The sequence below is a fragment of the Acartia tonsa genome, chromosome 3, assembly GCF_053477335.1.
Source record: "Acartia tonsa isolate MP-2025a chromosome 3, ASM5347733v1, whole genome shotgun sequence".
NCBI lineage: Eukaryota > Metazoa > Arthropoda > Copepoda > Calanoida > Acartiidae > Acartia > Acartia tonsa.
In genome coordinates this window covers 17144701-17159236 of record NC_137262.1, presented here as the reverse complement: position 1 = coordinate 17159236, position 14536 = coordinate 17144701, and the positions used below count along the sequence as shown (strand labels likewise).

General features: G+C 30.3%; 1 protein-coding gene across 1 annotated transcript; it reads left to right on the top strand.

Annotated features, from left to right (window-relative positions):
• The first annotated feature begins 3705 nt into the window (after positions 1-3705).
• LOC145315138 (LDLR chaperone boca-like) lies at positions 3706-12706 on the top strand. Its single transcript, XM_080155185.1, has 9 exons — positions 3706-3789; positions 4355-4416; positions 4886-4995; positions 5184-5256; positions 6259-6305; positions 6793-6861; positions 9279-9345; positions 11979-12029; positions 12517-12706. The coding sequence occupies exons 1-9, from the start codon at positions 3768-3770 to the stop codon at positions 12598-12600; spliced, it is 585 nt and encodes a 194-aa protein (XP_080011311.1). The 5' UTR covers positions 3706-3767; the 3' UTR covers positions 12601-12706.
• Positions 12707-14536: the final 1830 nt, after the last annotated feature.

Here is a 14536-nt window from a genome sequence, read left to right as displayed (position 1 = left end):
AAAATAATTTATTTTTTTTAAGTTACAGGTCAACTTATAAAACAAAATATGCATCTTTTTTAATATTATTCACATATTTGAAGAAAAAATATGCATATTTTGTTTTATAAGTTGATTTTTAACTTAAAAAAAAAATTTTTTTTTTTCATTTTTACCTGTACAGAGACCACCTGGAGGCCTGGAGCTCCAGAACCTGGAGGCCTATCCAAAAAATCTTAAATCTGGGGGAAATTCATCATATAAGAATGATTTTATCCCTAATAACCTATCCTCTCAGTCCAAAGATAAAGCCTATACTCACCGTTTACGCAAATGTGTCAGAACTTCCCCCCCCCTTATTTATCTCATAGTATTATAGACAGTTTTCCGTGGATGTTAAAATGGAAAATTTTAAGAATAAACCAGTTTTGTTAGTTCTAAGGCACAAAACTTGTTTTATTTTTATGATTTTTATTTTAATTGTCGTGGAAAACTGTCTGTAATACGATGCTATACTTAACTTTTCAGTATGGATGAGAACCGGTTGTAATCCACCGGACATTAATCGGTTTCAAAGCAATACTAAAAAGGTTTTAAACCATTTTTCCTAATCGTCTTATGATTCACAATTTCGAAAATCATGTAAACATTTACAGGAATTCTATTTTACGGTTTCATAATGATAGGACAATTCAAACATACCTTGATCAAAGATCAGAGCTATCCGTTATTGACGAACGTACGGATCAACAGTTAATATAGAATAGGTTTGCTTTTATTATTTTAATTTCATACAACCCACACATTTTTATGATATGTAATAAAAGTGTTACAGAACCATATTTAATAATGAATTCTATGATAAACATCTAGTAAAAATTTGTTAGAACAAGGATTATAACATCCATAAGTAGCATAGCAATAACAGAGTCTATACTAACTAATATTTAAGTAGCATTCAGCTGTTTTTTAGAGTGTTTCATAGTCCTTAAAACGATTTTTTAATCTGACTCCAAAATGTTATACCTGTACGTAGATAACCTTCAAGTAAGCAATTTTTTCTCGATCTTTTGGGATTTTTCAGAGTTTCCATTGCTGACATAACATCGACAAGCTATTTTGTCTATTACCACGATAGCCATTAATTTGAAACACTATTTCTATGACATCTTTATAACACTAATCTTGTAATCCCACTTCCCATCCACTTTTTAGTAGCGAAGCTACTCTATAATTCGAAATGTCCGTCCGTCTGTCCGTCCGTCTTAGACAAAGTGGGGGAAACGTGAATTTCTCGGCTCCTATAAAAGATAGACAGCTGAAATTTTTAGTGAAGATTCTTATAACATGTGTCCGTCTATTCTATAAATTGTTTTGTCCAACTGTCTGTTATTTGGGGTGCTAGATCGATTCCTAGATTTTCATGTTTTCGTGATTTTCTCAACTTCTTTTTAAGATAATGTGCTGAAATTTTCAGGGAATGCTTAAATTTCCATTCTACATATCTTTATCAAGTTTCTTTAAGATTTGTCTATTAATTGCGGTGCTAGATCAATTCCTAGATTTTGTAATTTTCGTGATTTTTAAGGTTGCGTGATTTTCAAGGTTTCCTGATTTCCCTATTTTATTAAGATTATTGTTTATTGCATGACACTGCTTTATAGTAATTTTCCCGATATCCATTCATAATTTTTTAGCTTCGCTACTTATGGATGTTGTCATCCTTGTTTTAACTACAAAGCAACCTATTGTACAATCTAACGTATGTCTGTACCAGCAAACTACTTCAACTGTAAAAAGAAGACCAAAATTTTGGAACAATTGTCAGATACATGGTTAGGCATGATTTGTAGGCATAAAAGATTCTGATAATTAAAAGTTGTTTATGGGTGCCTTGAGTTGGCTCGTACACTTTATAAATCGATCATCTTTGTGATATTCTTACACTACTCTTCATTCATAGGTTTTTAAGACTTGCAATGTATATTTGTAAATATTTATATCTCGCTCTTAAAAAGCAAACAAAAGTGATACTTAATAAAGGTCGGTAAATGCTATTTCGATTGAAGAAAACAGTACAATATTTGCTGAAATATCAATCTAATTGTTTTATCAAATGTTCGTATGTCCATGTCTATCCTATGCACTGTATTTTTTCCCAAATAATTATCCATGTTTGTGGTGTATCTATTCTGAAGAATAGCACTTGAAGCTTGTAGAAGTGTAGTGCAACAAAGTTATGCTTATTGCAAAATTTATTGAATTGGCAAAATACCCTTCACCACATTATTTATAGATTATTGTTTCAGGATAAATTCAATATTTTACAAAAAGAAGAATATTGTAACCTACTCATTTTTAACACGTTTAAAATGGTATTGGTATATGCCATTAAAACAGGTTAGAGAAGACCCCAATTTTTAATATATTTTTAAATATGTCCTCTTAGAGCTTATAAACTTGGGGACTTCGATAATGATTGGTTGGTTCCAACAGGAAGTGTCAAAACTTTTTAACCAATAATCTTAATCGACCGTTTGCCTGTGTTCTTTTTCTATTTTTTTATTTACTTAGATTTAAAGCAATCATATATCAGTTAAAGACAGAAAATGAGCTTAGAATTTGGGACCTTTAAAAGATGAATGAAATTGCCACAAAGAAACAGTCAAACACGTTCCTTATTTGAACATAAAAATTTAATTTTTTTTTCACTTTTACATAATAATAAAGAATTCCTTTATTGTTCTATTTTAGTTTCTCAGAATTCACCTCTGCAATGTAAAGTGTAGATAGATAGAAGAGTATAATACTATATGCGTGGTCACAAATGAGACCTAAGATTTAAAAGTTCTAATTTTCAACAATTTTTAGAAACGTTTAAGAAGGTACCAAAACTAGATCAAGAATTTGCATGAAAAAGGTTGCGTGATTTTTACATATTAATGTCCATAAGATCTGATATTTTTAGTTGAGCTTCCAGAGAGTTTTTATATTTACTTTGGGGAAGGATACATACACTCTTTCAAAATAATCGCCCCTTAAAAAGAATAACCCCGAGTCAGACAATTTGCTGTTCTTTTTATCAAAAATAATATCAGTATATTATTACTTGGCAAAAAAAAGTTCGGATAATGGAAGAAAACCAAGTAGTGGGTTTGTCATATTTCCTACAGATAGCCCGTGTTGGGCCTATTGCCTATAACCCTGTGATCATTAACAATTACCTAACCTAACCTAAATAACCAATCAAAACCTACTGTGAAAATACGATGAAACCCGCTACTTCGTTTTCTTTCCATGATCCAAAAATTCTTTTTCCTTGTTTTTTTCTGAAAATACCCCTCTTTAATATTTATTAGAAACATTAATAAGTAAAATAAAATATTTACTATAAAATCATACTAATATTTAGATCATTAAAAATTAATGGGGTTAAAACCACGTCAGCTTATGGGACATGGAAACACTAACTGGAAAACAATAGTAAATCATTGCAGACCGGAATAGGTAGTAAAAAATCTATTAATATATAACATAGATATAATTCCAAAATTACATGCTTTGTAAAGTTTTTAATACTAGCCTTCCCCTTAGTCCTGTAAATCAAACACATGTGGTTGATATACAAATAATTCTTTTTTATTATGGATATGATATTTTAATTTAAAAATTTTGCGATTGTCACTCCCTTACCAATTAACTAAATCTACGTGTAAAAGACTGATTAGTAATATTTAGTGCTTTCCATTATAAACACATTGTAAACAATATTAAAGATTCCATAAACTATGTTTAACAACGTTATTTTAGGTAAACAGCATTATTTTATTTTGAAATAAGGGAAGGGAGTTCTTTGTGTGATTGTAGTTTACACAAGGCATTTTATGTTAGTCTATATTGGGGACAGGGGAGCACTGCAGATATAGGTCCGCAGGAGTGTGGTATGAAAAAACGGGTATAGTCCCTTTCGTAACATCGCACCTTATGGGGCGATTCTTCGTATTTCACAGTAGCTTTTCTCCTATTTCTAGCCACTGCGGGGCCAATTACCTAACCCTGTGGGTCAATCACCTAACCCAATATAACCTAACCTAACCTAAAATAACCTATAAAAAAAGCTATTTTAAAAATACGACGAATCGCCCCTTATGGGGCGATGTTATGTAAGGGACTATTCCCGAAAAAAAATAACACTCCACCCTAATTTAAATTTATTTTTAAAAAAGGGAGAGAGAGGCGTGTGTTTTGGAAATTGACCCAAAAACCTCGTAAAATAGTTCAGAAATATCTAGTAGCCCTAAAAGCTTAGATGCATAAGTTTTTAGTTTTAGAGATATTCAAATACAAGAACCAAAAGCATGTTTTTTTCTTCTAGTCTTGATTTGTGCCAGTCTAATACAAGTTACCATTTCTGAGCCAAAATCATGGAAGGAAAAGGTAAAGTACTATATTACATAAAAAGTTTATTGTATGGGCGGTGTTTTTTGACATTTTAAAATTTTATGCTCTTTTTTCTTAGAGAGAGAGGGAGGACTATTGGCTGTTAATTATATTAGTCCCCAAAGTTTTATGATAACTATTTCTTATTCGTTTGCTTAACAACTTTGGGGACTTCAGTGGCTTTGTTTGGTTCGTTCATAAAGTTGAGTGTGCAAACGTTTCCACCACTAATTTGAATCTACAGATGGCATAATTTGTGCATTATCATTGGGGATGTACATACATCAATTTATCTGCCATTGTCTTATCTCTTAAGACCTCTGTCTTTTTCTACCATATACCCTCCTAAGTCTAAAAAAGAAAATCTTTCTTAACCTTTCCATCTAAGATGTTTTAATGTAATATTGCTGATTTTGATAATCTTGAGAAAAAATGAATAAGAAATAGGTATGGTCTTATTATTTAGGATGTTCTAGAATATACAGATGTTGATTTTGATAATCTTGACAATGAATGGGAGGAGAATGATGATGAGAAGCTTCCCCCAGATGAACTTCCCTACGGTCATCCTGATAGGTGCTTTGATGAAATTAAATCCTTATTTTTTTAAGTAGCCACTGCTAGATTCGTATAACCATTGCTTCACCTAAACTAACAAAAAAAGCATCAAAATTGCTTGAAAAAGTTACTTTGTATTATTTACTGTACATACCTTTTCTTGTATCTTTAGAACTTAATATATCCATCCTTGTTTTTACTTTAAGGCCTAGAAAACCACTTGACATAGATAAGATCAGACAGATGAAGGATCCTAAACTTGCTGTGCATATGGGACAGGTTGGGTTTCAGAAGCGAGGCTTCTCTACATCTATCATATATCTTGATCAGTCTGTTAGTTTTCCCATTATATTCGATTTGTATGGTCCATTGATTTCGTAATGGAGGGAAAGTCATATGGACTATAGATTATACTGACAACAAAAATTTTTATTGATATTTTCTCTCAAACTTTAGGTACTAGCTTTAAATCTTAATTGGTTGTTACAGACTAGCAGTGTCCTGACTTTTGTACAAATAATTATTCTACAGAAGGAATAATTTTGTTTATTATCATTGGGTTTTCACATCAAATTAAACTCGATTGTCTTATCCCTTAAACATAAATTCCCCTAGATTTAAAATCTAATTTTGGCAAGCGTTTGTAAAAGGAAGAAAAAGTAAAATACAAAACTTCTTATGGGCATAGGATGGGCTGATGTTTTAAAAAATACATAAAATTTTAAAAGGTAGTTAAAATAATGACTTCAAAACTGCAATTTTAAAAGAATGTCTGCAAAGAAAAAAAGCTCCTCATCCATTGCACATCATATACTTGTTCAAGCAAAAACAGATAATGGATTAATTTTAAAACAACAAAAAATTGCGGTTAAAATCAAATAAATTTTGAAAAATGATATCGTTTTATCAGCCAGACAAATAAAATTAATTTATGATAAATTTTTTTATAAATTATCAATTTTGTTTATTTTTAATTGAAGGTTGAATTTGAATAAAACATAAATATGATAACATTTCTTTATAAAGTTTTTCTTTTAAAATTATTTCATTTGATATAAAAATCTTTATTTATAGTTTGAAGCGTAGACAGGGGGCTGTGAAACATAAGGTGGTAAAATAAGGAGAAGGCAGCGATACCTAATTTCACTTTATAGAGGGGGGGAGGGGTGTTTACATCCCTCTTACTGCATGCCACTGTTTAAAAAAGTATAAATAGTTTGTTAGTTATAGCTGTTAAAAAAAAGTTTCCAGGCTCTGTCAAATCTTTTAAATGTTATTTAGGAGAAAACAGTGATCGTCCTGGTTAGTTTAACTGGAAATCCCACAATGTAAGTTTTGGCGAAAACCAAACTGCATTACTTTTGTGTCACTTTTGATTTCTGTGATGTCATAAAATGAGGAAGATGAGAGGAGAAGTGGGAAAGAAAACCCCTAAAAAGGAGATGGAGAATATGACGTCAAAAGGGGTGCAAAAGTAATGCAGTTTGGTCTTCGTCTAAGTTATTCATAATTAATAGCAAATCAAGTATATAACCCTAATTTAAAGCCTTTACCACCTAAAAAGTGATCTGCAATTCCTATAAGAATAGGGACGTCCAAGGGGGAGAGTGGGTAAAGGGGTGATTACCTCTACCATATGAATTTAGATTTTTTATTTTTACCTACCCCCTTCCCAAATAAAAAAACTTGGACGTCCTTGTAATGTGATTTTACTTTTATTAGATTTTTTTCAATCAATTATTCTTGCTTTTTTGACTTATTATACTTATGATATAACTAAGGGAAACGTTTATTTGATTTAGTAATTTTTTCCAGGGAGGAAACTTCAGAAATATCATCTTTGTGGGATATTGGACTCTCAAATAATCACATTCAGGCTAGCAGGTAAAATAACTTACTTGGTAAAATAATTTGAAAGGGGTTGATTCATCTTTTTGGGATATTGGACTATCAACAGGTATAGTAACTAAGATCTTAATATTATTTGAAAGAAGGAAATATCATCTATGTGGGATATTCTATCAAATAATTATGCAGGGAAAAGTAAACAATTTAAATTGAATTTTCCGCCCTCCCTTCAATTTACAATTTAATTCTCTAAATACTAATATAGCACTATGATATTTTTTAAGACATATTTTTTTAAAACTAAAACCAAAATGCATAAGCAATTTGAAAATATTTCTCAAAAACCATAAATGCCACAAGACTTGTAAGACTTGTTTGAAAACTAACTCAATTGATTCCCAAACTTTTCTGATGATAAACATAAATTTGTATAATGAGTTTTCACATTATAGTATACTCAGTTGTGGAAGAAAATTTAGAATTGATGACCTAATTTAAAGAAACGTATTAACCGGATTCTCAAAATCTAATTCATTATTCTGATAACTCCTTTAATATTTCACATTAACTTTAAATATGACGCTATTACTTAATTTAGGCCCTCATTTTAAAGTAAGTACCAGGTTTTTATTATAACTTTGGCTATAGACTAAACAATGAATCAAAATACTCACGTTTCTCTTTTCTCCATAGAATAAAAAAAATTTATTATCAACCTTTATAATAAATACCCAATTTATCTTAAAAACTGTAGCAGAGAAAGGTCATTGGAGGAGAAATAAATTTTTCTGCTAATTAGAATATTGTACAAAAGTACCCATAAAACTATAGGTAACAGAATATTTTATTTTCCATTTGTATCTTTATATGAAAAATTCGGCTCCGCCCCTAGCCTCTAGGGGATTTGCCCCATGAGGTCATTTAAAAAAAAAATAAAATTTAAAATTAAAAAAAAAATTCTGGTGCTGCCCATAATTTATTGGCAGCACCAGAATTTTTTTTTTTTTTTTTTTTTTTTTGGGGGGGGGGTGAGGAATTTTCATTTTTTGCGGGGTTGGGGGTGTCCCACCCTCCAAGAAAATAGCTTACACCACCACAGGACCAATAGGTATTTACCCTGAAGAGTAGAATCCGATCTGTTCAGTGGTTACCGAGATCTTAAGGGACGGACGGACGGACAGACAGACAGAAAAACATCAAGATACTTTGTATTATTAGATTAACACGATGTATTTCTGTCTTTATTTAAACAACGGATCATATTAACCCAAAGCTGATATGGTTTTCCTTTACATTGTAGCTTCTCCTAGGTCCTAGGAAGGTTTCAAACTAAATATACCAAGTTAATTCGCCCCAAGATATAAAAGATCTTCTCAACCCCCCCCCCCCAAAAAAAAAAAAAAAAAATATATTTTTCTTTTAAAACTAAATATGAAAAGTTGAGGATTTACTTAACCCCCTTGCCTCTAGAGGCGTTACATAAAATGTGAAACTAGGTATACAAAATATCCAAAAATAAATCTTAATCCGATATCAAACAGTTTGAAATAACTACCTGATTATTCATCTACATACAGACATCTATCTATATATCAATATTAAACATGATAACAATAAATCATATTTTATTGCCGTCTCTGACGTAAGTTTGTTCAGGGATTTAAGGTTAAAAAAACAGGTAAAACCAAATTGAAAGAAATTGGAGAATTATTTTTTTTGTATTAAGGGAGACTTGGTTTTATGAGACTTTGGTAGATGATTTTTACTAAGTTTTGGGAGATGCACAGATTTATTGATTAATAATGAAATTTGCGTCATGAACCATAAAAAGTATCTAAAGTTTATTATGAAATATGGACTTTAAACAATATTTATCCATTACAATATTATTGATTTTTATATAAACTTCTTTTTACCTACAAAATGTTTTCTATGTCCATGATTTTTCTTTGTTCACATATCTTTTTCTATTCTTTAGTTTTTTCATAGAAATACAGACAATGAATCAGGTTACCCATTCTGCACTGGTTAGCATGAAAAAAATTACAAAAAGTAAAAAATATACAATGAAAAATTTCTCGATTATGTCAGCAATCACGGTTTGTTTTATCTTAGTCAAGAAACAAGAGGCCAGTAATAGGGTAGTTCATTGCTACACACAGTAAATTTTTTAAAAATTAACGACAATTTTACTTCACAATTTACATTAGCTGAAAATCATAGAATGATATTTACAAATGTTTCAATTTCTTATAGAATATAATAGATTTTGTTTATCTTTCAATTTGAATCGAATGGTTATCAGGTATAATTAGTTTTCCTATCTTTGAAATCAATTAATATTATTATATCAATGTTCTTCATAAAATTGTATTCCATAGAATATTGTGTAATTTCATAGTGTAGCTTACTTAATATGGAAATCATAGAATAATACTAATATTTTTGTCTAGGTTCCCCATAGAAGATGATAGAATAATGTTTACCTTTCATAGCATGGAAATGGCACTTGAAGCAAAGGTAGTTAGCCTGTTTTACTTTAAATTGTGTTGATTATGTAGAAGAGTGGATACTTAGGAGCTAGGTGTATCAACCCTTTGACGATAAAATAAACCCCCTATTACCGTCTATATTAGAACCAACTCGATTTTGGCTACGCGCACCCCACCGAAGTATTTTTAATTCTGAAACTAAAAAGTTATTTCTGTCTCTATGGGAGGATATACTAACCATTATTAATATTAAAACTTAAACTAAAATAAGCATAAAAATTTATTTTTGCAAAATTTATTTTGTTGTACAAATTAAATAGATGCATATTTTTAGATCTAACTAGAACCAACAGACAAATAATATAAAAATTAAAGGTGTTTTAAAAGTGTACATAATATATTCTATTTTAATTAGGAACTATAAAAACACTTTTTACTTCCTTAAAAATATTTTGTCGTAATTAAATGACATTAGCAGGGGAGAGGGGTTGGGGTGGTAGATATGTACTTAAGTGTCTTAAAGACCCTCTGAGAATTTCAGGAATCTAAAGGGATATGACAATTTGCGAGTAGATTACATCCCCAATGATGATACCAAAAATTATCCATAAGATTACAGTTAGTGGTTCAAATATTTGAATACTTATCTTAATTAAACTTAATAAAAGTCTCCAAATCCATTATGCTAACAAATAAGAAATCGTTATGATAAAACTTTGGGGACTAGTGTAATAAACAGCCCAATGTACCCTCCCTCCCTGGAAATTTTGTAATTAACACACTACTGTAGCTGATTTCATACAATATACTTTTACAGCCATAAAAAAGGTTTTTTTTTCATTTGTTGCATGTCCAATCCATAGCTAGCAAAGCAATAAATGTTAAAAATTTTAATTAAAAAAATATCTTTGGTGTTTTATAAAGTGAGACTTAATTTCTTTAGGCGAAAGTATAAATGACAAGAAAGAAAAGGAAAAGGGTTCATAAATGTTTAAATAGATCACGAAAGAACAGTTGACAGACGAACGGTCACACCCTAATTGGAAAACAAAGGCAAGATTCATTAAAAAGAACAGAAGCATTAAAAAGACATTACTCCGTAAATGTGTCATACAGCTTGAATTGTGTAAATATACTATTTAATGATCTTTATTTCATTGACCAAGGGCGTGCAGAAGGGAAGTTGGAAGGTTTGCCAACACCCTTTTATAAAATTTAAATTGCGCAACCCTTGAAAGGCTCACACCAAACCATAAACCACTGCACCCCAATAAAATAAAATCAACATCAAAATCCAACTACTTATAATATGTCCATCACACACTAAATTTTCATTATCTTAACAAAAAAATCTAAAGGAAAACTTCTTTACACATTAGATATGTATTTCGATAATATTATATAGGATTAGGAAATATGTACAAACTCAAACTACATTTTACGTTCCTCTAAAATCCATTATGTACCCCTGTGACCTAACTAAAAACCAAGGCATATTGGGGACACACTACACTCCCTGCTTGCGCACGCCCCCGAAGTTTATTTTGTACAGTAATTATACAGAAAAAATTAAATAATGAACACAAAATATTAAGAGGTTAATTTTAGATTTTTTTTATTAATTCTCAGATTGTTTGAACATATGGAAAGTATGGGGTAACAATTTTATGCTCTCCCCCCTCTCTCTTTTTTTCTCTAATACAATCTTTTAGTGGGTTAGGTTGATTTTATTCTGGTACTAAAGTAAGTTTTCTAAAGATAGAGCGATAAGCTTCAGTGAACCAATGCCGCTTCCTACAAATATCTATATTCTTGTCATACAGAAAACTTCATGAGCATATAGACATAAAGCTAATTCAAATTTTGCTTTGTGCTTATTATATATGAAATAATTTGTTCTTGTTTTTTAATACGTGATAATTTTACGTGTTTTAAGATTATGTGCTGAGTCATCTAAGGATATACAATTAGGACTTACGGCTGTATCTGTCATAAATGTATGCGTGTGTATACATTTCTTTCAAAGGATACTAAATTTGTACAAACTTGCTAAAGGGTTGAAAAAAGGGTTAAGAACCTACGGAATTGATACTATACATAATTTTACAAACCTTCTTTATAGTTAAAGTAAATTTACAACTTTTAACAGAGAGATTTGTCTATCCCAACTGTATGTAAATCTTAGTTATTAATGTAGCTGCACCTGAGCCAAGGCCTACCTCCCCCCCCCCCCTCAAAAGTTTGCAAATATACTTGTATATATTTTTGCAAGAATTGCATCTAAATAAGCACAAAAACCTGCATGAATTTGAAAATAAAAAATCTCCATACAAATGTTTCCAGGATGGGTATATGAGGGGTCAGAAAAAAACACCTTGACAAGAAGCCGTTTATAGTGCCTAAAAAATGTCGTCATACAATAAAAATGACCAATGATTTCAAATTACCAATGGCAGGCTAGTATACATTTAATTGACCAAAAGTATGCCAGTATGAAGTCTTTTTAGGCACTAAAAAAAGCTAACCTTGACAATCTTAGACTTTAAAAATTTGTAGAAGAATTATAAAGCATTTAAACTTAGGTCATGACCAATTAATAATGTGATCTTTTTCATAGTTCAAGAAGTAAACTGTAATTTTTATGTTTTTTATTTTTTTTAGGATTTTTTTATTGAACAAGAAAGATGTTTTGATGTTGAAATCGAACAAAAAGTAAGTTTCATAATTAAACTAAGCAACTTGAAGTTTTTTTTAAAGAATATCTAAAATGTAGAATATGTAAACTATTGTTTTTTTTTTGGTAAATTTAGATTTATGGATAAATACAACTTTAAATTTTAAGGTTTAGGATGACGACTTTTAAAGTAATGTATGTACATAACCATGAAAATATAAAGTAACAATAAACTTATTATCTAATCATATTTGTTTTCATTTTTTATAAAGCAATGGAACTTGCCTCTAAGGTTGTTTTCGTATATGGGAAGTGATACCTAGTACCAACCAATTCCAATTGATAAACAAATAGCCTTTCTGGAAGAAGGAATAACTTTTTTCAAAATTTTAGTGTAGTCAAACTTCCTTTTAAATTGCTCAAAAGCGGAAAAAAACAATACTTAACACTTTTCTAGTTTAGAGACATTTCTGGATAATCTATGACATTTTTGGCTATTATTATCATTTTTGTGATGTTTTTAAGGTGTTCTACGGAAAACATGTGACAGACAAACCAGAAGGAAAATATCCAAAGAACAAACAGCAAGCTATGAAAAATGAATTGTAATTTTGAGTATCAAATCTACTCTATAAATATTTAGGTCATATTTCTAGGTCATAGGATCATGACAACAACGCGTATTTTCAGATTTTAACATTAAAAATTGCTAATAGTTATTTCTCGCATCGTATTATAAACGGCTTTCCGCGGATATATAATGTTCAATTATTGGATTAAAACTAGTTTTTTTAGCCCCGAGGTGCCAAAGGCACCAGCTAAAAAACTGGTTTTAATCTTATGATTGTACATTTTTATATTCGTAGAAAGCTGGATATAATATGATGCTAGACATAGTTTTTTCGTATGGATGAGAACCGGTTCCTATCCACCGGATTCGAATAAATACGAGAAAACAAATTCTAATTAACAATTTTGTTGATTTGTTGATAATGATAAAAAGTACCTATACTATTCGTTAATTTTTTTGCCGTGTTTTATGTATGTCTTTTTGTTAGCGAAATAAATCATTACGGTCATTCTGGTAATAATTATAGAGTGTTACGCTTTCTAAATCGTACCTAACTGCTATAGGAATCATCATGCAAAATTTGAAATCGATAGGACAATTCTAACATACCAAAAATAACGAAAAAAGCTATCTACAGACGTATGGACGGACGGACCGACCCTAATTATAGAAAAGCTTCGCTTTTAAAAATATTGTTGTATCAATATTTTGTACGATTTATTCTCATATTAAAATCAACGCTCTAATAAATTTCCTGTATTTAAAATAATAAAAGATGCCTATGGATGAGTGAAATAAAACCAAAGCAATTATATCCAACGATAACGATATTTTTCAAAGCAAAGCTTTTCTATAATTAAGGTCGACCCGTCCGTACCGCCGTACCAGAATGTCCGTACGTCCCGTCCCGTACGTTTAAACATGTAGATTTTTAACTTTTTTTAACAACAAATTTTTATGTGTTATGGTCACCTGATTGGTCTGATTTTTGGAATACTGATTCCTAGGACAACAAAGTACAATGTTATAAGCGAAACATCTCTATAATGAAGTCTTAAAAATGAAAGTATGTCCCTTAACATAATCTTGTATTTAAGCAGTTTTTAACAAATTTACTCAAAATTTGTTTCGGGCATTTGTATACTAATTATTCAGTTTGACACTCTAATGTTCGTTTGTCTCATTGTTTCAGAGCTTCGCTTATATGGATGTTGTCATCCTTGTTTTTATATATCAATACACTATGATGAAAAATATTAGGCGAACGGGTTGACGCACCCACATACGGGTATGTATACTTAGTTACTTAAAGAGTAGCCTTAATACTGAAATGTAAAAGTGTCATTAGACATATACAATATATATTCAAACAATAACTTATTTTTAGGTTATATTTATTACTTCAATCAATCAACTAATTCTAAAGGATATTGTCATCCTTGTTTGTATTCAAATGTTAGATAGGGTTGATATTTTCATATCTGTCATTTTAATGACATGGCTTTTGGCATAATTCGTCATTTTTTTGTAGCGCACCTATTCTATACGCCTCGTGTTTGCTGTCTATCCGCAGAAGGGTAAATTTACTTCCAGTAATTATCATACAGTGTAATTAACTCACTCGTCTTCAATCACATAACAAGGATGACAACATCCATTAAAGCGAAGCTCTGAAACTCTTGTAGAGTGTCAGAACTGAATATACAAAATATGACTATATAAGTTTTGACAAAATTATGCGTAATTTGTTTCAAAACTTATTAAATACAGGATTCTGTTTAAGGACATACTGACATTTTTAAGACTTGATTATAGAAATGCTTCGCTCACAATATTGTACCTTATTGTAAAAGGAATCATGAATCCAAAAATCAGATCAATCGGATGATTTTATCACATAAAAACTTGTTGTTAAAAAAGTTAAAAAATCAACATGTTTAAAATGGACGTACGAACATTCTAATAACGATTATA

Coding starts and splice junctions, on each gene's coding strand:
- LOC145315138 (XM_080155185.1), top strand. CDS start 3,768: ATGTTTAACAACGTTATTTTAG. Junction 3,790..4,354: donor GTTTAACAACGTTATTTTAG/GTAAACAGCATT, acceptor TTTTTCTTCTAG/TCTTGATTTGTGCCAGTCTA. Junction 5,257..6,258: donor TTGCTGTGCATATGGGACAG/GTTGGGTTTCAG, acceptor AATGTTATTTAG/GAGAAAACAGTGATCGTCCT.